This window comes from Scyliorhinus torazame, chromosome 11 (genome assembly GCF_047496885.1).
Source record: "Scyliorhinus torazame isolate Kashiwa2021f chromosome 11, sScyTor2.1, whole genome shotgun sequence".
NCBI classification, from domain to species: Eukaryota; Metazoa; Chordata; class Chondrichthyes; order Carcharhiniformes; family Scyliorhinidae; genus Scyliorhinus; species Scyliorhinus torazame.
In genome coordinates, this window is record NC_092717.1 from 10,138,001 (window position 1) to 10,163,531 (window position 25,531).

The window sequence follows — 25,531 nt, forward strand, 5'->3', positions numbered from 1 at the left end:
GGAGTCTGCACATCCTCCCCGTGTGTGCGTGGGTTCCTCCGGGTGCTCCGGTTTCCTCCCACAGTCCAAAGTGTGCAGGTTAGGTGGATTGGCTATGCTAAATTGCACTTAGTGTCCAAAATTGCCCATAGTGTTGGGTGGGGCTGCTGGGTTATGGGGATAGGGTGGAAGTGTGGGCTTGGGTAGGGTGCGCTTTCCAAGAGCCGGTGCAGACTTGAGGGGCCGAATGGCCTCCTTCTGCACTGTAAATCCTATGAAATCTTGTTACTGTCTTCTCTGGATTAGCCGTTTCACTGAGCTGTGAATTCCTTCAAAGTTATTTTTAGTTTAGTACTCGTTTGTGTGCGGGCTACAGACAAGGCTACACCTGACCTGATTGAATGGCAGAACAGACTTATGGGGGCTGAATGGCCAGGTCCTGTTCCGACATCATATTCCATACATATTATTCATTGTATCCAGAAAATAAGTGATTTTCCAATGAAGGTCCATTCTCAAAACAGCTGACTAGTGAAATATATAAAATAGTCACCGAGTGAAAGTCCATAAATGTCTAATTTTCTGCCCCCCCCCCCCCCCCCTCTGCTGCGCCTTTGTCCGTCCTGGAGAAAACAGAAGAGCAAACGGGAAATTATATCCGCGTGGGGATCCTTGTGACTTTGCTGTTTTGCTTCATCTGATCCGTGTGTTATTTCTCTGAAGCAGGCTCGCATAAATATTTAGACGTCTGATCCTCGTATGGATTGCTCCCTGGATTAAACAAGCCCAGCTCGTGTTTATAATCACTAGATTTCTGGATCCAGATAAGACTCGAGGAGTGTGCTTCAAGCTGAGACAGTTAAGGAGATGGAATCAATTGAGCGGTGTTCAGACGAGCTGCGGCGAGATTGAGAGCTCGCTGGGCAACCGCACGGGGCTCAAAGCACACTGACAATGGGAGATTTTCACGGTTTGATGTGTGAAATGCAGGAAAATAAGGTGCATATTAAACCGGTGACCGACAAAGACGCCGGAAGAGTCTCTGGGGGAGATTCTCCGCCCCCCCCCCCCCAGCCACGTGTTTCTCCGCCGGGCGCCGCTCGCTGGCGGCAGGATTCCCGCCGCGTGTCAGTGGGATTTCCCATTGTAACCACCCCACACCACCTCTGGAGGGAATGCACTCCCAGCGGGAAAAGTGAATCATAAAGACGGAGAATTCCGGCCTCTGACTTAGTTGGAACAAGCTTATTTTTGACACGATAAACAGAAGATAGTTTATTAGTCCACGGTTTCCATTTTGTTAATACTGATTGTGTCCAGATGAAAATGATATTTTACTATTGAATCATTACAATGGATCATAAAGGTAATTTTTATGGAAAATTATGAACCAAACAAAGTTTTAAAATTCCCCTCGCTATTCCAAGAGTTTTAGCCCCGGGTTTCAGGTACATATTAAAGCGACAGAATGGAACATCTTTTCCCATTTTGGACAAGCACCGTGAGAATCAGGCACTGCTGGGCCAGAGACAGAACGGACCTGACCCAGAACTAAAACCTCACTTTTCTCTGCTCCCACAATCAACGTTAACCTCTGCCTCAGAAGAACATCTCCCACTGTGCCAGTGTGACACTTACATTTCCCGCACCAACCACCTCTTTCCAGAGGGAAGTGATTAAGTTGTGCAAGAAAATTGCGAGCCAGTTGAAGCAGGAGCCTGTTGAGCACATATTCGTTGTGAGTGCCTGGGGTGTACCTTTCATTGGGTCCTTAAGAATAGACCTGCATTTCTATAGCACCTTTCAAGACCACAGCGCGTCTCAAGGTGCGTCGCAGCCAATTCCTTTTTGAAGTGCAGTCACTGTTGTAATGTACGACATGCAGCAGCCAATTTGTGCATAGCAAAATCCCACTAATAGCAAAATGATAATCGCCACATGCTCTGTTTTGGCGATGTTGATTGAGGGATGAATATTGACCAGGACATCAGCGAGACCTCCCCTGCTCTTCTTCAAAGTAGCACCATGGGATCTTCTGCATGCATGGGAGACAACAGACAGACCCTTGGTTTAACGTGCTTAATACCGCACTGGAGTGCCAACCTAGATTTTGGAGCTTAATCCTGGAGTGCGACTAGAACACATAGCCTTCTGATATAGAAATGAGAGTGCTACCAACTGGGCAACAGCTGACACAAGTTCGAGTTTCTCTGATCAGTCTTGGGAGGGTTTTGAACCCATCCTCCAGGTGGACTGAGTTTTCAGAACTAGAGATTCCAAAATTCCCAGCAAATTAACCTCATGTTACCAATATTGTATTGGACATTGTGCTTTTTTTCCTGAAGTATTATAACTCTTCCTCTGGGAAACACGCACATCATTGGGTTTGAAATATTGAAAATGTTAAAACTGATGTTGTCAAGGTGGAAAACAGAGGGCAGCACGGTGGTGCACTGGTTAGCACTGCAGTCTCACGGCGCCGAGGACCCAGGTTCGATCCTGGTTCGATCTGGGTCACTGTCCGTGTGGAGTTTGCGCATTCTCCCTGTGTTTGCATGGGTTTCGCCCCCAACCCAAAGATGTGCAGGGGAGGTGGATTGGCCACCGTGATCTGCAGACCAACCTATTGTGCTAAATTGCACCTTAATTTGAAAAGATGAATTGTTTATTCTAAATTTATTTTTAAAAAGATGGAAAGCATTTGGATCGATGCACATTGCTTCTATCAGGAGGGTCTTGTGTTGAGGTGGATGGCGCTGGGTTCAAGTCTCACCCAGCACCCAATGAACAAGGAAGGTGCGCTCATAACGGAGCCTCACTGGTTGAGTATCAACCTGCAAATCCTTTCAATGCAGGCCAGTGGCAGGCGGTAAAAACGAGGGAGATTCCTGGTCAGCCATATGATGGAAAGAAAGCTGAAGCCTCTACCTTCTCTATCCGTAGTTCCGCAACACAATGTGCATGTTGCCACGGTAACTTGGACTCCGCGAGTGATCCGCAGACCACCATATTGGTGCTAATCGTAGAATGATACTGTACGAACGCAAGCTGTTCAGCCCACTCTGCTTGTACTAGCTCTTTGATAGAGCTATTAACTAGTACCACTCTTCAGCTCTCTCCCCATACCTCACAAACTTTTATGATGTTTTTGTCCAAATTGGTTAATTTCTTTCCCCCCCTCCCCCCAAAGAAATAACTTGATAATTTTTTTTTTTTAGAAAGCAATAATTTATAAAAGCATTACAGATGGTGACATCGATTCTCAAATCCAACATGGGTTTGTACGCTGCATGTTACCGGGACACTGTGAGGCACATTGATTAAAGTAGTGTCCCAGGTTTGATTGCCCCTTATTTTACTAAGGCCAAGAGAACCTTCTGGAAATCACCGGACGTCTCAGATTTGACTGCCTCTGCCAAAGACGTCTTGTACATCTCCTGATACCGCTCCTTAATGGATGGAAGATCAACCTGTTAATAGAAAAAAGGAAACCCAGTTTCTTTCTATCATACGATCGCAGGATATCATTAACATAAGTGAACATTTGCATAAAGACAGTATAACCTCCTGTCAAGGTGGGGCTGGGGTGGAAATGGGCTGGATCTGGCTGTGGGGCATTTTTCCTGCTCTATGTTGTTATTTTGAATATCATCTCCACTCTTCGTTTTGAGAATGCCTCGTGCCGTAACTTGCTGGGAGGGTGAACTGATAACGGCGCAGAGGGGACTTCAGTGAATAATGCGACCGAGAGTTTGTCTCCTTAACCACTGAGGTTTAATGATTGAGGAAGAAACAGGGGCTTGACGGAGAAGCGAATCGGGTGAATTCAAATCAATTCAGGTCCAGAAAGAGAAATAAAGAGAGGGAAAGATTGGAATAAGAGGGAGAATAAAAGCCAGAGCGGAAAAGTAAGAAACAAAAGAAAAACATTCAAAATGTATTATTATTGTAAAAGCAGAGAATGCCATTTGTGAAAATGAAAGGCCATTGACCTGAAATGTTAACGGTGTTTTCCTTCACAGCGGTTCTGACCTGCTGACTATTTCCAGCAATTTTCTGTTTTTTTAATTTCAGATTTCCAGGATCTACCGTGTTTGGGTTTTGTTTCAAAACGTGGGAAATCTCCAAGTAGAATTGACTACCTGCAGAAAAGAGACCAAACAGTTTAAATTGTTCCCATTCGGGGCCAGGGAGGTTGAGCAGCTTTGCGTTAGCAATTATCATGTGGTTAGTGTTGGGTGGGGTTACTGGGTTATGGGGATAGGGTGGAGGTGTGGGCTTGGGTAGGGTGCTCTTTCCAAGAGCCGGTGCAGACTCGATGGGCTGAATGGCCTCCTTCTGCACTGTAAATTCTGTGATTCTGTGAAAAGGGTAGTTACGCCACCACCAACGTCCTGCTGCAACTTCAATGGGCAAATACAGCACGTTTGTCAAAAAGAAACTGGGAGGCTGGGGGTGAAAAGTCATTTGTGGAAAGCAAATCGTGAAGTTGTTTACATTGAGCCGCGTGTTCTAGGAATTCGCTACTCATGGTGTATGCCATCGTCCACTGAACCTGTTGGCCACTATGTACATTAATTAAGGTGTGTATTGTTACATTGTTAATATTTTAACATCGTTAACTTTTGCGCGAGGGTCTGGCTCTATTTTGAGGCGGCACGGTGTTTAGCACTGCTGCCTCACAGCGCCAGGGCCCGGGTTCGATTCCGGCCTCGGGTGACTGTCTGTGCGGATTTTGCACCTTCTCCCTGTGTCTGTGTGGGTTTCCTCCGGGTGCTCCGGTTTCCGCCCACCGTCCAAAGGTGGGTGGGTTAGGTGGATTGGCCGTGCTAAATTTCCCCTTAGGGCAGAGTTCCAGAAATAGGGCAGGGAAGTGTGCCTAGGTGGGGTGGTCTTTCCAATCGTGGGTGTAGACTCGATGGGCCAAATGGCCTCCTTCTGCACTGTAGGGATTCTATGATTCTATAAACTGTTGACACTAATTACTCTGTTACCTACATGTAAAAGACACCCTAGGGGATTTTCATAGTAACTTCATTGCAGTGTTAATATAAGCCTACTTGTGACACTAATAAAGATTATTACTATTAGTAGTAGTAATCTCAAGCCCTTGGGTGAGATTTCCTCATTTGCCTTTGCAGATATCAGGGGGAAAAACAGAGTTGAGCCTGCCAACAAGAATGGTGTTTTTTCCCCCGTCATATAGCCTGGCACCTCGATGAAACCAACTGCAGGCACGGTTCCACGATGCATTGTTAGCGGACGGTCCCTGGTTCACCTGCCACACCTTCAAATCAGCGACTCGATGATCCGGGTGCCATTTTTAAAGGCCACCCTTGCGCACTCTAGCGAACCAAGAAACAAGCTTCACCCAGGTGCACCCCTCCCTAATACCACCCTGCCACCCCTTGGCATTACCCTGGCATGACCCTCTCCCCCCTGAGCACCGCGCTCACCTCCAAGCTCCCCTGGGAGTATTGCTCAGTCGGTGCATGCCTTCTGCGTTCAGTCGAGCGTCATGCCATTCTAACAGCACACTGCTGCAGACACATTTCCTGCCGTGAGGGGTATGATTCTGCTGTATGGGCCTGGTAGCGAGGCGTTAGTTGATTACGATGAGGTTCCCGACTGATGTGGGAGGCGACAATCGCCTCCTGCTTTCACGTCGACCGGAAGCGCGAATTTGGTCTTCTCGTGATATTTTCTGCTTTCCGGTCTCCGAACCTGCCCAACACGAACGGGAGCAGAAAGTCCTGGCCCGCCTTTTAGTTACAATTATTCACTGACGTGTAGGTTTAAAGGGAATAGACGATAGATGACCATGGCAGATAGACTGTATCTGAAGCCTGTCGCTGCCCCTATGTCATCAGGGGTTAGCAATCAAATGAAATCAGGCGTGGAATATGCGTTGGGCTCGATGGGAGCCTTCACCTCGGAACCAGACGTGAACTATTCAAGCTAGCTTCTGTTTACCATATACCGCAAATGGTGTCGTATAAGTCAATCCGGCCAATGAGACCACCCCAATTTTCTGACTCCAACAATCATTTTTTTGTATATGGTTGGCATATAAGTCAACTCTCCCTTTCAGCCATGACATGCTGTACATGCTATTGATGGTCAGACTCTATTTTGCACCTCGCAAAGGGGTGCGAGGGATCAGGCTGGCGATACGGGCTGTGTTACAAAGATGCGTGGCGTTTAACACATGCCCACTCTTTGCGCCAGATACCAGTGAATTGACAGGTTTTATATCGCTTTGGTTGTGGGCGGCACGGTAGCACAGTGGTTAGCACTGTGGCTTCACAGCGCCAGGGTCCCAGGTTCGATTCCCGGCTTGGGTCACTGTCTGTGTGGAGTCTGCACGTTCTCCCCCGTGTCTGCGTGGGTTTCCTCCGGGTGCTCCGGTTTCCTCCCACAAGTCCCGAAAGATGTGCTGTTAGGTAATTTGGACATTCTAAATTCTCCCTCAGTGTACCCGAACAGGCGCCGGAATGTGGCGACGAGGGGCTTTTCACAGTAAAGAGCTGGCTTAGCTCAGTGGGCTGGATAGCTGGTTTGTAATGCAGAACAAGGCCAGCAGTGCGGGTTCAATTCCCGTACCAGCCCGCTATTATTAAACTTCATTGCAATGTAAGTCTACTTGTGACAATAAAGATTATTATTATTGTGATTAAGAGTATCTTTGTGGTGTTGATCTATTCAGTAAGCTGTGTCACAATAAGTTAATATAAATTACGGGAGTTGCGGTTCACATTTCAAGGTGACGACCACCCACACCCATGTCCGTCATTCACTTTTATATTCGATGTGTAAGCCGGCCCCCATTTTGGGGGGCGGGGGGGGTTTGAGGCCCCGAAGGTCGACTTTTACACCGATATCTAGGGTGCCTATCTGCACCTCACAAGTTTAATTAAAATGTTTCTCCTGCACGGCAAGGATATTATCTGAAGTTCGATGACCTTTCATCAGAACTGGAAAAAGTTAAGAGATGGAAGGGGTTTTGAACAGGTACAGACAGAGAGGAGGAAAGAATGCAAGTGAAGGTCTGCAATGGAATGGAAGACGGGAGTGATTAAATGAAAACAGATAATGGTGCAAGGCAAGGGGAGATGGGACTGGGACTAATAATGAAACAAAAGATGAGCCTAGAGGAGGTGCGAATAGCAAATTCAGAAATATGGCCAGCTCCTGCTGCCTGAAAGGAAATGGGGGCAGAGGTTATGACCTGAAATTATTGAACTCAGTGTTGAGCCCAGCAGCTGTAAAGCGTCCAATCGAAAGATGAGGTGCTCTTCCTCAAGCTTATGTTGAGAGTGACTGGATCAGTGTAGGAAGCCGAGGACAGAGAGGTCAGGGTGGGAGTGGGGCAGAGAATTAAAATGACAGATGCTCTTGGTAAAAACATTGGGCAGAATTTTCCCATACTTTTTTCAGATGTCAGGCTCTGATTGAAAACCGACGTTATCTCTCCAGGCGCACAGTCGAGTTTTTAGACCAGATCCTCAGCCACGGCGAAAAATAAATAAATGGGCATGGTTTAGGATGTGAGTCTGGCGGTGCGGGGTCTGATAGAGCTGGCAAGGCCGGCTGCCCAGAGATCGGGGCTCCAACTTTAGAGGGTTCTCCGAGCAGCACAAAAAGTAAACGCTCCCCCCCCCCCCCCCCCCCCCCCCCCCCAGTACCCCCACCACGGATCACAGCATCTCCTCTCAAGCATCGGGGGCTATCCCCCCACCCCCCCCAATGTCATAGCGCAAGCATCTGGACTCCCCACCTCCCCCCAACAAACCTAACGGGAACCCCCCCCCCCCACCCGCACCTCCCCCCCTTCCCGCAATGGTGTTCCCCAGAAGGTCCTCCTCTGGAACTGTCCCCCAGCACAGGTTGGCATTGGCACTGCCAGGTTGGCCATTTCAGATTAGTGGTGCAACCTGTACCAGGAGGCAGTACCAACATGTGCCAACAGACTAACCCAGGGAGCACTGCCCGGGCATTCCGCCCCCCCCCCCCCCCCAGGAGTTAGACTTACCTTTGTGTCCCTGGAGAGGATCTCCTTGGCTGATTCAAGCCTTTATAAACCTGTTGCCACGTCGGCATGGTGTTAATATTCAGTGAAGGGAGACGGTGTGGCGGCGGGCTCGGTAATTATACTATAGTGTATTAAAACGTATTACAATGAGGTTCTTACCCTTTGTGGGCGGGAACTTCATTATGTCACCGGCGAGAGGGCTGGAAAATCAGGAAACGGGATCTCGCCAGTGAGAGTCACATTTCCCGCTTACCGTGAGAATTTGCGCCCACATCGCCGTTCTCACTGATGGCAGACCCGGGCGCAAAATCGCCCCGATTAACTTTCATGTATCAGAAGGTTAATTGATTATTTTCTGAACCATTTGCGCTGATTTGCCAATGGCCGGTTTCCGACGGCTAGCGGTTCACATTTGAACCTGGTGAGCGGATTGTTGCAAACCAGCCGACGCAAGCTCTTCTCACACGTTTCTAACAATCCTGCTGGGAAATCAGACACAAGAAACCAAGTTATTTGCCCACTTTACCTCTGAGCGAGACACCAAGACGCGAATCAGTGTGTCCTCGTCGGTTCCTGTACCTTTCATCGCCTCATGTAACCGCTCAGCAAAATACGCTTGGCAGTCCCTTGTGCACTGAACTGGTGGGTGGAAATGGGACAACGCGGCGTTATGGATCTGTCGGTTCATACTTAAATGAAATTCTTTGCAGACATTGGCTGTGCTGCATCTCCATTCATTCCTAACCCTCCCCTCGATATTCATGAGGATCAATCATTGTTGAAGAAAAACTTGAATTTATACAGCGTCTTTCCGAACTTCAGGATATCCCAAAGCCCTTCGCAACCAATTAAATACTTTTGATATGTAGTCATTGTTGTAATGTAGGAAACGTGGCAACCAATCAGTGCACAACAAGATGCCATAAATGGCAACATGATAACTTACAGACAGTCATTTTTGTTAGGTTTTGATTGCGGGTGAACTGTTAGATGGGAAACCAGGGATAATGGGCTGGGGTCTGGTCGGCAATGCCGAAATCGCGTTCGGCGATCGGCCGGAGAATCAAAGTTCCCGACTGAACCAGGGGCGGCGCTCTTTCGTGATGCGCTGCCCCCTCCAAAGCGGCGTACTATACGAGTACACCGCGCGACGTATCGAAAGCCTCAGGACATTGCCTGAGGCCAGCCCCCCGAAGCTCCGCCCCCGACCGGCCGGGTTCTCGACGGCATCAGTCGCGTGCGGCCTCACCCGTCGGGAACTCGGCGCGGCGGCTGCGGACTCAGTCCAGCGCCGCCACAGTCGGGGGAGGGCCGACCCCCGGGTAAGGGGGGGACTTTATCAGGGTCTGGGGGCACTGTGAGTGGGTGGTCCGGGGCACGCGAGCCGGCCAAAGGGGGGCAATATTTCGCAGGCCGGTTCCGTGGGCGGCCTCTGCCATGTTGCACGGCGCGGCTGCTGCAGACCACCGGCGTGCACGTGCACATGCACCGACACGGCAATTCTCCAGGCCATATCGGCAGCTGGAACCGGGTGCTCTATGTGGTAGTCACCACTGTTGTATACAGTGCACGTATGAGATGTAATGCGGTAAGGCTCTTTACCGTATAGGGTTAAGGAAAATCCCAAGGCTTTTTACACGTACATAAAAAGCAAGAGGGTAGCCAGGGAAAGGGTTGGCCCACTGAAGGATAGGCAAGGGAATCTATATGTGGAGCCAGAGGAAATGGGTGAGGTACTAAATTAATACTTTGCATCAGTATTCACCAAAGAGAAGGAATTGGTGGATGTTGAGTCTGGAGAAGGATGTGTAGATAGCCTGGGTCACATTGAGATCTAAAAAGACGAGGTGTTGGGCATCTTGAAAAATATTAAGGTAGATAAGTCCCCAGGGCCTGATAGAGAACACTGAAGGAGGCTAGAGAGGAAATTGCTGAGGCCTTGACAGAAACCTTTGGATCCTCTCTGTCTTCAGGTGATGTCCCGGAGGACTGGAGAATAGCCAATGTTGTTCCTCTGTTTAAGAAGGGTAGCAAGGATAATCCAGGGATCTACAGGCCGGTGACCTTACATCAGTGGTAGGGAAATTACTGGAGAGAATTCTTCGAGACAGGATCTACTCCCATTTGGAAGCAAATGGACGTATGAGTGAGGGGCAGCATGGTTTTGTGAAGGGGAGGTCGTGTCTCACTAACTTGATAGAGTTTTTCGAAGAGGTCACAAAGGTGATTGATGCAGGTAGGGCAGTGGATGTTGTCTATATGGACTTCAGTAAGGCCTTTGACAAGGTCCCTCATGGTAGACTGGTACAAAAGGTGAAGTCACACGGGATCAGGGGTGAGCTGGCAAGGTGGATACAGAACTGGCTAGGTCATAGAAGGCAGAGAGTAGCAATGGAAGGATGCTTTTCTAATTGGAGGGCTGTGACTAGTGGTGTTCCACAGGGATCAGTGCTGGGACCTTTGCTGTTCGTAGTATATATAAATGATTTGGAGGAAAATGTAACTGGTCTGATTAGTAAGTTTGCAGACGACACAAAGGTTGGTGGAATTGCGGATCATGATGAGGACTGTCAGAGGATACAACAGGATTTAGATTGTTTGGAGACTTGGGCGGAGAGATGGCAGATGGAGTTTAATCCGGACAAATGTGAGGTAATGCATTTTGGAAGGTCTAATGCAGGTAGGGAATATACAGTGAATGGTAGAACCCTCAAGAGTATTGAAAGTCAGAGAGATCTAGGTGTACAGGTCCACAGGTCACTGAAAGGGGCAACACAGGTGGAGAAGGTAGTCAAGAAGGCATACGGCATGCTTGCCTTCATTGGCCGAGGCATTGAGTATAAGAATTGGCAAGTCATGTTGTAGCTATATAGAACCTTAGTTAGGCCACACTTGGGGCATAGTGTTCAATTCTGGTCACCACACTACCAGAAGGATGTGGAGGCTTTAGAGAGGGTGCAGAAGAGATTTACCAGAATGTTGCCTGGTATGGAGGGCATTAGCTATGAGGAGCGGTTGAATAAACTCAGTTTGTTCTCACTGGAACGCCGGAGGTTGAGGGGCGACTGGATAGAGGTCTACAACATTATGAGGGGCATAGACAGAGTAGATAGTCAGAGGCATTTCCCCAGGGTAGAGGGGTCAATTACTAGGGGGCATAGGTTTAAGGTGCGAGGGGCAAGGTTTAGAGTAGATGTATGAGGCAAGTTTTTACACAGAGGGTAGTGGGTGCCTGGAACTCACTGCCGGAGGAAGTGGTGGAAGCAGCGGCGATAGTGACATTTAAGGTGCATCTTGACAAATACATGAAAAGGATGGGAATAGAGGGATACGGACCCAGGAATTGTAGACGATTGTAGTTTAGTCGGGCAGCATGGTCGGCACGGACTTGGAGGGAGGGCTGTGCTGTACTTTTCTTTGTTCTTTGTTCTTTGTACTACAGGTACGGGGGTAGAGCCCTGCCTGCTGGCTCCGCCCAGTAGGCGGAGTATAAATCACTGAGCTGCAGCCATTTCGGCAGCAGCTGCGGGAGGCCACACATCTCTGCGTAATAAAGCCTCGATTACTCTCTACTCTCGTCTCGTCTTAATTGATAGTGCACCACTCCACACTGCCAACATGCTAGCCCCCAGCCAAACGGAGGATCAGTGGCCATTTTACGCCATTTTCTCTGGCGTAAAACGCCATTGTTCCCACACAAGCATAGGGACAGAGCCTCAGGATCGGGGAATCCAGTCCAGCATCAATGCTCTACCTCAAAATAGTCCCACGGGAACTTTTACATCCACCTGAGAGGGCATCCAAAACACGGCACTCCCTCAGTAAAGTAAAGTCACCACAAATGGTCGACCAGAGGCTGCATTCCCCTTTGAGGGGGAGAGCTGACTGGTGGTGATGTAACCTGAGGATCACCACACCTCAGGTGAGGGGTAACGCTGAGCAGGTGGGCCTTTGTGAATACCCGGTACGGGAATTGAACCCAGGCTGTTGGCTTTCACTCTGCATCACAAACCAGATGGCCAGCCAACTGAGCTAAACCGGCCCCCAGTGCTCCCTCAGTGCTGCACTGGGAATATCAGCCTTTTGAGCTCAGGTTTCCGGGCTAGGGTTTGGACTTTCTGACTCAGGGGCGTTAGTGCTATCCATTGACCAACAGACTCTGATGACTTGCAAGAGCTTTCAGCGAATCATTGCTGCTCCTGGGAATGATCCAGTAAACTCTCCCCCAAAATATATCCGTCCGGAATACCAGCAGGAACTCACTCAAGCCCTTTGCCATAAATCCAGGAAAGGATTGGTGGAATTTCTGGAATGATGGAGCACCACATTTCTCTGGGAACACTGTCAATTTTCCGTTGAAGTTACGGCAGAGGTTAAGAATTTCTCCTTCATTAACTTTTCCTCTAATCAATTTGTACGACTTACACATTTGCTGACTGCACCCCTTCTCTTTCTGCGGGTGTGTTGTTTTTCCGTCGGAATTTTCCTTTATTACTTTAAGTCACCTAGAACCATGTCAGGTGGCCCTTGAGCTTAACTACTCTTGCCTTAACTTGGTTGTAATCACAGGTGGCCAGAAGGTCATGATCAGCATATCAGAAGCAAGCAATCATAAAGAAATTGATAGATGGGCAGCACGGTGGCACAGTGGTTAGCACTGCTGCCTCAAGGCGCCAAGGTCCCAGGTTCGATCCTGGCTCTGGGTCACCGTCCGTGTGGAGTTTGCACATTCTCCCCGTGTTTGCGTGGGTTTCGCCCCCACAACCCAAAGATGTGCAGGGTGGGTGGATTGGCCACGCTAAATTGCCCTTTAATTGGAAAAAAATAATTGAGTACTCTAAATTTTAAAAAAAAGAAATTGATAGATTGTTGTTTGACGAGGGCATTACGGATTACAGAAACAAGACAGCAGATGGATTTAAGATCAGCCGTAATCTAATTGGATCATGGAACAGGCTCGAAGGGCTGAACAGCCTCCCAGCACTTGTAGTCTTGCAGGGTATTCAGCTGGCATGCTGAGCATCAATATTTAAGGCTGTGATGCTCAATGTGACTGTGAATCAAAGAAAATAAAACTAATTTCACACACGGTGTTTGAATTTAAAAATCCAAATTATTATCAATGTTGGCTCAAATTCTTACCGATTGTCAGATAGGCCTTCTCCACGTCGCCCGATGATTCTCTTTTAATCACTTCATCGATGGCGGTACCATGAAGCTGCGTTAATAAGAGAGAGCGCTGTTACAACCTCTGTTTAATAATCCACCAATAATCCCGACTAGAGTTCCAGAGGAAAGCACTTTGACCCCTGAGTCAGAACGTTGGGAGTTCAAATCCCACCATCCAGAGACCTGAGCACTAAATCCAAGTTAATGCTCCTAGCATGGTACTGAGGGAGTGCTGCATTCCTGGTGGTGCTGTCTTTCAAATGAGATGTCAAACCGAGGTCCTGTCTGCTCTTGCAGGTTGGTGCAAATGATCCCATGGCACTATTTGGATATGAGCTAGAGGGGTCTTCCTGCTCGCTAATTATCCCTTAATCGATGCCGCTGAAGCTGTGGGAGCTTTCTGTGTGTAAACTGGATGCTATGACAGCGAAAGCAGGTCATTGGCTGTTGGGATGCCACGAAAGGTGCTAAAGAAATGCAGGTCTTTCTTTCAAAGGGTCAGAACAGGTACGGGCAGCACAGTGGCGCAGTGGTTAGCCCTGCTGCCTCACGCTGTCGAGGTCCCAGGTTCGATCCCAGCCCCGGGTCACTGTCCGTTTGGAGTTTGTATATTTTTCCCGTGTTTGCGTGGGTTTCGCCCCCACAACCTAAAAGATGTGCAGGGTAGGTGGATTGGCCACGCTAAATGTTTTGTTATGCTCTTGACGTAGCATAAGCTGTTTCCTTGATGTGCACTCTGACAAAGGAAGGTTCAGACTTGGAGATAGCTTCAACATGTTTATTGAACTATTAACAATTCTCCTACTTGGATTTGTCTCTACTGTTAATCCTGCTGTAGCTGCTCAGACTGACTAACCAGTCTGCTACAAACCACGTGGTGTGTGTGACGCTCAATCAACCCTGTGTCTGTACTCACTGAGTGTCTCCACTGGAAAGAGGAAGATCATGTGTGTTGTGTCCTTTTTATATGGGTTGGTGTAATGCCCCCCTGTGGTAATGTCACCTCTGTGTGTGTCGTGAATGCCCATTGGTCGTGTCCTATCTTACTGACCTATTGGTTGACTGTCTGTGTGTCATGTCTCTGGTGCTCCCTCTAGTGTCTAGCTAGGTGTAGTGTATGTGCATTAACCCATTGTGTACTTACAGTGATGTATATCACCACACTAAACTGCCCCTTAATTGGAAAAAATTAATTGGGTACTCTAAATTTTTTTTTTTAAAGATTCTACTGCGAGCGTACGCAGAAAAGAGGCACTGGATATGTGAATCTCTAGCATTGATGTACTTTCCCATAACATTTTATGACTGCACATAAAGAGGAGGAAACTTGAAAACATCTCGGGTGATCAGAGATCAAGCTAAGATTTCCTGTGTTGGCTATTTGTGGTTCAAATCTCTGAAGCGTGACTCCAACCCGCAAACTCCTATTTCAGAAGAAAGAATGCTTCTGACTGAATCCTCACCAGCCCCACTCACTACTCTTTCCCCATAACCTTTCAACTTTTTCCAATTCAGGTATCTATCCACAGGTACAGGCAATCTGTGCCACCTCTGGGTTAAGTGGAACTGAAAACCAAAATCCCTGTTTGGGCAAATCAATGGCACAGGAGTTGGCAGTTGCCTGTTGCCGGCTTGACAGTTCCAGCTTCTATCTTTCAGTATCTCGGCCGAGGCACGATCCTTCAAGCAAGAGTTCAGTGAGCGAGCTGATTATATTGCAGCAGGGGTCACTTGCTTAAGATTCATTCCATCTCTAACTTCTCCCGGTTCTGGTGAAAGGTGATGACCTGAAACATTAACTCTGTTCTTCTCTCGCCACAGACGCTGCCTGACCCGCTCAGCATTTGTCATTAATTTAGGTTACCAGCATCCCCAGTATCTTGCTATTCTTTTTTTTTAAATCTAGAGTACCCAATTCATTTTTTCCAATTTAAGGGGCAATTTAGCGTGTTCAATCCACCTACCTTGCACATCTTTGGGTTGTGGGGGCGAAACCCACGCAAACACGGGGAGATTATGCAAACTCCACACGGACAGTGACCCAGAGCCGGGATCGAACCTGGGACCTCGGCGCCGTGAGGCTGCAGTGCTAACCACTGAGCCACCATGCTGCCCTCGTATATTGCTATTCTATTAACAAATTTATAAAACGGGGATATTGGAGTGAAAGAATGGATAATACTAAAATGAAAACTTTGCATTTATCTAGCACCTTTCATGGTCACCGGAGATCACCAAGCACTTTACAGCCGATGGAGTACACTTTGAATCACAATAACTGTTGTGATGTGGGAAACCCAGCAGTCATTTTGAGCACAGCACAAACAGCAACGTGATAATGACCAGATTCGGTAATCTATTCTTGTGACGTTGATTTGAGGGATAAATATTGGCCAGGACACCAGGGGGAACTGGCCCGCTCTGCTTCAGAATAGAGCCATGGGGTATTTTACATCCCACCCAAGCAGGCAGCTCAGGGTCCGGTTTAACATCTCACCCGCTGACAATGCCGCACTCCCTCAGGACTGCACTCAAGCGTCAGCCTGTAGATTCATGTGCTTAAATCCTGGCGAGGGACTGGAACCCAGAACATTGCAAGTCAGCGGGAAGAATACTAACAACTGAGGCAGCGCAAACCCCAACTGAATAGATTACAGCAACAATTTCTTAACCAAGATCCTTTCTCCATTTCACTTTTCTTTTGTTTGGTAGTTCAAAGCTAAAGTAACAATGAAAATTTCCAGCTGGACTAACTGAAGAGTACCAATGGACTGTGCAAGATAGGCATACCTCAATCACAAGGCTGTCATAGAATCATAGAAATTACAATGCAGAAGGAGGTCATTCAGCCCATCGCATCTGCACCAGCCCTTGGAAAGAGCACCCTACTCAAGCCCACACCTCTATCCTATCCCCGTAACCCAGTAACTCCACCTAACCTTTTTGGACACGAAGGGCAATTTAGCATGGCCAATCCACCTAACCTGCACATCTTTGGACTGTCTATGCTTTGGCCACATAGTAACAGGAGGCCATTCAGCCCCTCGAGCCTGCTCGGCAATTTTATGAGATGATCATTATATGGACTCAACCTACCTTCCTTGTCCCCAAATCCTATCAGTATCCATATCTGGCACACAAAAAAACTATCGATTGTAGATTTGAAAGTTATTAATTGAGTGAGCATCTGCTGCATTTTGGGCAAGAACATTCCACACTCCTACTGACCCTTTTCATGTGAGAAAGTGTGTCTTTACTTCTCTACAGCATAGCATGGTTTGAATTTTAAGGTTATGTCCCCTTGGTCTAAATGCATCCCACAATTTTAATTTCAAGTGAAGGCAAATTGACAATAACCGATACAAGGTTGGCCGGAATTCTCCGGTTACCGGGACTCTCTTTTCCCAGCGGCAGTGCACCCCCACCTTCAATGGGTGGCTTCAATGGGAAATCCCATTGACAAGCGGCAGGAGTCGAGAATCCCCCGCCAGTGAATGGCGCGCAGCCAAGGAACACAGACTGGTAGAAACGAGAATCCAGCCCAACGTGTCAAGAATAAATGTTAGCTCTGTTTCTCTCCCCTTGGCACTGCTGCCAAACCTGCTGAGTTTATCCAGCATCCTCTGTAATGAGTAATACTTACAGTTTCATAGGCTTTAAAAGTAGCTCTTAACTGCATACAGTTCCTTTTGGTTAAGACAGTATTAAATGCCAGTTCATCCGTTCCCCAGCGATTCTCTCCAGCCTGTGAAAGGGAATAAGTTGTCAACTTGAAAGTGATTGCTAAGAATATCTAATCATCGTCTTATCACAGAGAGGGAGACGGTGGCACAGTGGGAATGTGGTATGGCTAGCAAACCAGTGGCACCAGGCTAATGATCTGGGGGTTGTCATGATATGTATATTGACTGGGATGTAAAGAGTTAACAAGCTGTCATGAGAATGTCGCTTTAAGAAATGGTTAGCAGCTCATGTTACTGCAGCGATGTCAGAGTGTGGGTGGAGCTGAGCTCTGGTTCTGCTTTTTAGTTTCACTTTGAGAAAAAGCTTGGGTGTGTCTGGGTTTTCCAGTGAACTGCAGCTGGAGTTAAATAAAGAGCTGTCCTGTTGATCTCTGCCATCCAAAGACTATCTCTGGATCATTTGGTGAATTCAGAATTATAAATGTTCTCAATAGTGAATGTGAACCTAATGTGCTCCTGTTTAAAGGTTTGTTAAGTCGTTTGGATGTTAAAAGGACAGCTTAAAGGATTACTTAGTGTTGTATTCTTTGGGGGTTATCTTTGAATTAATGGTTGCTAAGATATTCACTGTTTGTTTTAAAAAGTTTAACTTGAGTTCATAGAATAAACATTGTTTTGTTTTCAAAAATACTGGTCCATTTCTGCTGTACCATACCTGTAGAGCGAGTATACATACACCTGTATGCTCCCCATAGGCAGCACGGTAGCCTTGTGGATAGCACAATTGCTTCACAGCTCCAGGGTCCCAGGTTCGATTCCGGCTTGGGTCACTGTCTGTGCGGAGTCTGTACATCCTCCCCGTGTGTGCGTGGGTTTCCTCCGGGTGCTCCGGTTTCCTCCCACAGTCCAAAGATGTGCAGGTTAGGTGGATTGGCCATGATAAATTGCCCTTAGTGTCCAAAATTGCCCTTAGTGTTGGGTGGGGTTACTGGGTTCTGGGGATAGGGTGGCGGTGTTGACCTTGGATAGGGTGCTCTTTCCAAGAGCCGGTGCAGACTCGATGGGCTGAATGGCCTCCTTCTGCACTGTAAATTCTATGATAATCTATGATACCACAATCTATTAAAGGTTGTGGGTCAGGTGAACTCCATGATACACTTTGGGATTCTCTAAACCCTGACCCATAACAAAGCTAATGATAATGCTTCTTACCACTAGAGGGAACCACAGAACAGTCATATATATATCATGTGACTTCTGGGATTCAGGGAGAAGGTGGTGAGGCATGAGAGAGAGGAGTTGTGTGTTTGAGGGTTCTGTAGTTAGAGATAGACAATTTAATATAGTAACCTTGTTCTTTAGGAATACATACGAATTGTATTTAGTGGTGTTACTAAATTAGTTTTGTTTGTTGACACAGCTTGTTGTTCTTTGTTCAACACTACACATCCAAGCCATCCAGGTAAAGTAAAGCAGAGAACACCACGGGGGTATGGATTCAAATCCCAACATGAGCGGTGGAGTTTAAAATTCAGTGAGTAAATCTGGAACGTAAGGCGTGATGACCATGATAATTATCATCGATTGCTGTAAACACGCCCACCCCCCCACATTAAGGAAGGAAATCTGCCATCCTTAGCCACACATGACTCCAACAATATGGTTGACTCAGCAATGGCCTGGCAAGACACTCAACTCAGGGTGATTTAGGGATGGGCAACAAATGCTGGTCTTGCCAGGGATGCCCCACTTCCCATGGAAGAATAAAGCAAAAAAAAAAACATATGTTGCATGTGGTTTAATTACCTCATACAGCTCTTTAGCATCTTGCTCGGCCAAGCTTCCATTAACTTCGAACCCCTCGTCTCGATCGGCCTGCATTCACACAATTACCAACAACGTTAGCCAGGTTATCGCTATGCTCAACATTAGATTCTTAGTGAACACTGTGACTCCATGATGGGGTTGGGGCGAAGGACTTGTATTTAGATCGGGCTTTTCATGACCTCAGCTCAGGATGACCTAAAGCCACAACACCCAGGAGGGGATTAACATTCAACACTTCTCTTTCGGCAAGCCCTTCCTTTCCTGGTGAGCTGTGGGTGCACAAAACTAAACTCAACAGTGCCTTAGATTGGAACTCAAGGCTCCGTATCCCCAGTATTATAGAAGGTAAGCTTGGCTTCATGCTTTTTTATATTCTGTGTTATTGCTGATATCGGGAGGAATGTGATCCAAGCAAACTCAACTGGAGCTTTGGGAGCGGTGTCTAGTCTGAACACTGACTTCAACAAAATCAGGCTTGAATCATATTTCTTCTTTATCTGCTGGATTATCCAAATATTAGTCACATCGCACATTTTGGACTCATCTCCTTATCCCTCCTCTTTCCTTTCGAAGTGTCAGCCATGGCTCAGTTGGTCGCACTCTTACTTCTCAGTCACAAATCAAGGTTCTCGGTTCAAGTCCCACTCCAGGAATTAGCACAAAAGTCTGGTGCCGTACTGAGGGAAAGCCGTATTGTCGGAGGTGCTGATATTTGGATGAGAAGTTAAACTGAACCCTTTACCGCCCTTTCAGATGGATGTGAAACATAGAGAGCAGGAGGAGGCCATTCGGCCCTTCGAGCCTGCTCCGCCATTCAATACAATCATGACAGATCCTCGATCTCAATGCAATATTCCCGCTTTCTCCCCGTGTCCCTTGATGTCATTAAAATCTAAAAAATGATCCAGCTCTTTCTTGAATACATTCAGCGAGTTGGCCTCCACAGCCTTCTGTAGTAGAGCATTCCACAGGTTCACCACTCTCTGAGTGAAGAAATGTCTCCTTATCTCAGTCCTAAATGGTCTACCTCGTATCCCGAGACTGTGTCCCTGGTTCCAGATTCCCCATCCAGGGAAAACATCCTCCCTGCATCCAGTCTGTCCAGCCCTGTTAGAAATTTATACGTTTCAATCAGATCTCCTCTCATCCTTCTAAACTCCACTGAATACAGGCCCAGTCTAACCAATCTCGCCTCATAGGACAGTCCCGCCAACACCGGTATGGGCCCAGTAAACCTCTGCTGTGCTCCCTCTATGGCAGGTCTTGAGGTAGTGAGACCAAAACTGCACACATTAAAAGACCCCATCGTGTTATTTTGAAGAAAACAGAGGACCTCTCCCTGGTGTGCTGACCAATACTTGCCCTTAATTCAACATTAAAATAAAATGAGATTATCTGGTCATGACCACCATTCTGCTCGTGGGATCTTGCTGTGCGCAAATTGGCCGTCGTGTTTCCTACATTAAAACCGTGACTACAGTTCAAAAGTACTCCATTGATTTTAAACAGCTTTGAGACTTCTGGTGGTAATTAATGTCATTCTTAGCGATGTCTGAGTTCCTAGTCCATCGCCTCCTCCCACCGTTCTCCCCCTCCTCCACCCCCCCCCCCCCCCCACCCCCCACCCCACCCTCTCCCCTCACCCCCATGCCCTGCCTGATACGATGTGGTCAGAGCCAGTAGGTGACTTTCGGGTGAAACTATTCCGTCAATTCCACTTTGATCCTTAGATGCTAGTTTTCATTCATTCATTTTATTGGCCGTCCCCTGAGTCCTATAACTGTGCTCAGTTTTATTGACAGTGTCACATCAGTATCCTGAATCAACTGTTCTCTTTCAGGCGCAGATCCACTTGCTCTGCATTTCCAACGCCTTCTGTCTCGGCCCAAAGATTTCAGCCTCTGCAATTTTTTTGCTACACTGCGGTAAAAGGGGGAGGGGGAGGTGAGGACACTTATTTTGTGTAATGATCTGGTAAATGCTGCTTAAGAGTGCAATGGGAGCAGATCCAATGGTTCTTTCAAGAGGGAATTGGATGAATGTGTCGAGGGGAAAAAAGTTGTGGGGATAGAGCAGGGCAATGGGACTAACTGGATAGCTTTTTCAAAGAGCCAGTACAAGGAGGACGGGCTGAATGGCCTCATTCTCTGCTGAATGATCCCATGATTCTACCCTACGTGATGTCTTGCGGTGAAGTTTTAGACATCCAATGGAACATTTCCAAACAATTCAATTCTAATAAAGACTTGAGGCTTGTTGATTTTATAAATTATCCTTTTAGTTGAATGGCTAACCTATTGAGTGTTTTTTCTCTCTCGTGTGTACATTGAAAGCAAAAATTGCTGTAGATGGCTTTAAACATATTTTTACATCTGCGACACGCCAGTACGAGTTGAAAGTGGTATTATCCCTTACCTCAAGCAACAAGAGTAACAGTTTTCTCAACGTGCTACTGGTTTCACTTTGAACATCAATCACCAGATCACTTAGAAACACTGTACCAAAACAAATGGGAAAGGTTTATCGTGAGCAATGTTGCAAAATAGAACACTATCGAAATTGAGGTGGAAGATTGGTGTGAATTACAAAATATCGCCTTCCATTTGTGGGGTCCACCCAAGTCAAAACACACTTAAGCTGAATGATTTGTTACTCTCCTGATTTTATTTTTTCTCCTCTTCTCCCACCTCTTTCCATTTGGGCCACCATCCTTCCGTCTGCCAGTACAACAGCTTCCATTTTCCTGGTCCTAACCACCTCCTCTTCGCCATGGACGTCCTGGGCTGGATTCGCTGAACCCTGACTCCGAAGTCGCGTTCGGCGACGGGGCGGAGGATCCCCGCTGATGACAGAATCGGGGGGGGCGCCGCTTTCGCCATGTGCCGCCCCCTGAAAGGCGGTGTACTCTAGGAGTACGCCACACGCCGTATCCACGGCCTCAGGCCATTGCGGGACACGTGTGGTCTCACCCGTCGGGAACTCGGCGTGGCGGCTGTGGGCTCAGTCCAGCACCGCCACAGTCGGGGGAGGGCCAATCCGCGGGCAGGGGGTGCTGGGAGCACTGTGTGTGTGTGTGTGGGGGGGGGGGGGGGGGGGTCCGGGTACATGCGAGGCGGCTGAAGGGGGGGAGACTATTTTTGCGCCCGGGTCCGAGGGTTGCGTCCGCCATGAAGCATGGCGCTGGCGCTGCAGGTCGCCACTGCGCACAAGCGCAGCCAGCCAGGGACCCAGCAATGCTCAGGGCCCTATCGGCAGCTGGAGCTGGGAGCTCTATGTTGCCTGGATTAACTCAAAAAACAAGATACTGGTGCTCATCAGCAAGGGTGCATTGGCTGTCGAAAACACTCCCCATTTAGGTTTAAGACCCATGAGTTCCTACAGTATCCGCCTTCCATACTAATTACCCGGAACAGGGAATCGGTGGCCGTTTTCCTGGCGTAAAACACCACCGTTTTCACGCCGGCGTGGGGACGTAGTCTTCCAAACGGAGAATCCAACCCCCTGTCTCTCCACACCTCCATCCCCTGCCAGGAAGGCCCGAGGGCTCCCCACTTCTTCCTTCCAGACCCCACTCACCACCCTCCTCCACCTAACACAAATTTGCTTTCACCTTGAAAAACTCCTCACTTAACTCCATTCATGTCCACCAAATAAATGTTGTTGCTTTGGGATGCCACATAGGGCCGAGTTAGGGTTGCCTTTTGTGGGTTCTATGGAAGTTTATTTTGTTTTAGTTCTACCCAGCCCCCTGCTCCCTCATTTCATTTTTCAGCACGTAAATGACTGTGTCAGTGCCATTTCCTGCTCTCGCCCGGAACTGGAAAACTTCAACTTTGTTTCCATTTCTACCCTTCCCTCATCTTCACATGCTCTATCTCCGACTCTTCATTCCCTTCCCTTGCCTTCTCCGTCTCCCTTTCTCGGGACGGGGCCACTGATCAATGTCCGCAATAGGCCCACTGACTCCCATAGCTATCTAGAATACACTTCCTCCCATTCCGTTTCCTGGAAGGACTCCATTCCACTTTCCCAGTTTCTCTGCCATGGTCACAATCGAACTGATGGATCCACCTTCCATACTAATTATCCTGGTAAGTCTTCCTTTTCCCTCAGGATTATTCGCCACCATGATTGGGAGGGCACTGAACCATACTCCATTTCCAACTTTAGCACCACTTCACCGCTCAGGCTGCAACCCTTCACGATTGTGCTGGAGTCTCCAGGAATTAAAGGCTAATTCCCAGCAGGCTGCTGGGAGCAAAGCCAGAGAGGAAATAAAACATTGCGCGTGTCCTTTCCCCACGTTTTCTTTGAAACCTTTTTGATGATTCATTGTGAAAAATGTCGTGGGTGGGAAAATGGCTGTTTGATGGGCAGCCGGGGTGCAAAGAGATTACTTGCTTCCGGATTGTCCGTGGGAATATCCGTGAGGATGGATGGGTCAGGTGATCAAAGGCGGGAGCCTGGGGGAGGGACGGCTGGCAGCATGCGATCATATGCTGACCGACTCCTCCAGGAATACGTCCCAAAGAGAGTTGGCAACCCCACGTGCCCTCCACTCGGGCATTAGAATGGGTAGAGAAAAGCGGGTTTTAAGGTTGAGACGTTAAACTGAGGCCTTGTCTATCCTCCCAGATGGATGGGACCATTTTCGTAAACCCTGCGGGTCGGACCAATAATTACCCCTCAACCAACATACTCCACCTGGAGGTCACGTTGCAGAGTTGCAAGTTATTGCTCCAAGTTCCAGGAACGTTAGGATGTCAATTCATACATCAGCTTGAACACTGAAGCTAAGCGGCGACCCCCTGGTGGTATGACAGTTAGTTGCAATCAGTTTATTTTATTTATTCATTTGCAGGATGTCGGAGTCACTGACAAAGCAGCCTCTATGGCCCTGGGAGAAAATGGTGGTGAGCTTCCTCCTCGAGAGCTGAGTGGCTTATTCAGCCATTTCAGGCAGCCAGCCAGGTTGAAGCAGGTCTGGAGTCACCTCCAGGTCAGAGCACATAACGACAGCAGCTTTTCTTCCCTAAAAGGCATCGACGAACCACCCAATGACTTCATGGTCACAATTGCCGTACTGTGCAAACCTTCCGAATTCCACAATTATTCAATGTACTGAATTCAACTCACAAACGGTCAAAGAACAAAGAACAAAGAAATGTACAGCACAGGAACAGGCCCTTCGGCCCTCCAAGCCCGTGCCGACCATGCTGCCCGACTAAACTACAATCTTCTACACTTCCTGGGTCCGTATCCCTCTATTCCCATCCTATTCATGTATTTGTCAAGATGCCCCTTAAATGTCACTATCGTCCCTGTTTCCACCACCTCCTCCGGTAGCGAGTTCCAGGCACCCACTACCCTCTGTGTAAAAAAACTTGCCTCGTACATCTACTCTAAACCTTGACCCTCGCACCTTAAACCTATGCCCCCTAGTAATTGACCCCTCTACCCTGGGGAAAAGCCTCTGACTATCCACTCTGTCTATGTCCCTCATAATTTTGTTGACCTCTATCAGGTCGCCCCTCAACCTCCGTCGTTCCAGTGAGAACAAATCGAGTTGGGATTGGAGCTCCTATACCTGGGGTCATTAGTCTGAATCTCTGGATTACTAAACGATGCTACCACACTGGGTTCTGCCACATACTAAAAACACTGCAGTGAAACCCAGGCCATTGAGGTTTTCACATTAGGCAGTGGAGGTTGTTGTGTTGGGTGTTCTGGTTCACAAACAAGCCAATAATGCTGGAAGTGGTGTAACGCTATTTTATTAACTGTTCAACTATGCTAACATACTGTAAACGTGGGTATAAGCAATACCAGCGTAACTGTGGACCCTTTCCTATCACTAGCTATGGTGAGGCACTCAGCACATGGTGAATGTCTGTGATGCAGGCTGTGAGCTCTGTGCTCCGAGCTGGCTGCTGCTAGAATGAGCGGGAACTCTCCTGTCCCCTGTCTTTATAGTGCGTGTGCTCTCACTGGTGATTGGCTGCGGTGTTGTGTATGCTGATTGGTCCCACTGTGTGTCCATCAGTGTGTGTCTGCACCATGATATACTGGTGTATATTATGACAGAGGTCACTGAGGTCACTGAGTGCCCTTCAGTTCGGGTTTACCCAGAGCTTAGTTGGCCAGTAGACCATTTGTGCAGGAGGCCATCTCTGATACTCCCAACCTTAAAGTCAGAGACATGGTGAAGATTTAAGGGGTGGATTTCCTGTTTTTTAGCTCAGTAAGAAAGATAATTGGGCGTCAGTGCAAAGGATTTATTTTGCTCTCGTGCCTCCTGATCCCACTCCACACCCAGCACCTCAACCCACTCCCAGACTGATTTCACCCCCTTAGAGTGCAAGCAATCTATATTCCAAATTGGACGCAGACAGCATCTAAGACTCACAGGACCATAGAATGGTTCCAAAACAGAAGGGGACGATTCAACCCGTTGTGGCCACTCTGATTCTGAATGTCCCACTCCCCCATCCTTTCTCCGTGGCCTTGCAAGTTTCTTTCTATTCGAATGATTACCCAATTCCCTTTTGAAAGCTACGGTTGGATCTGCCTCCTCCACTCCACACTCTTATTCCAGATCCTTCACCTTCGACTGGTGTCTTTGTTTCTCAAGCTTTCAGTCAATGGCAACGCTTTCTTTCTCCCTATCTATTCTATTTAGGCCCCCTCGTGTTTTTGAGCGCCTCGGTTAAGTCTCCCCTCAACCTTCTCTTCTCCACGGAGAACAGCCCGAGCTTAGTGGACTCGCCAACACTAAGGGCATTCAAATAGTAATTGGATAGACATATCCAATGGGGCTGGTTTAGCACACTAGGCTAAATTG

At 47.8% G+C, this 25,531-nt stretch overlaps 1 protein-coding gene across 2 annotated transcripts in view; it reads right to left on the bottom strand.

Annotated features, from left to right (window-relative positions):
* Positions 1-1,224: 1,224 nt before the first annotated feature.
* The window catches only part of LOC140385113 (annexin A13-like), a 57,512-nt gene continuing 33,205 nt past the window's right edge, over positions 1,225-25,531 (bottom strand). For both annotated transcript variants that reach the window (XM_072466943.1, XM_072466944.1), the window contains exons 6-11: positions 21,106-21,185; positions 18,670-18,738; positions 16,824-16,925; positions 13,154-13,229; positions 8,538-8,650; positions 1,225-3,449 (exon numbers count right to left, since the gene is read on the bottom strand). In XM_072466943.1, coding sequence (XP_072323044.1) covers positions 3,330-3,449; positions 8,538-8,650; positions 13,154-13,229; positions 16,824-16,925; positions 18,670-18,738; positions 21,106-21,185 — 560 coding nt within the window. In that variant the 3' untranslated portion in view covers positions 1,225-3,329. The remainder of the gene's footprint in view (positions 3,450-8,537; positions 8,651-13,153; positions 13,230-16,823; positions 16,926-18,669; positions 18,739-21,105; positions 21,186-25,531) is intronic.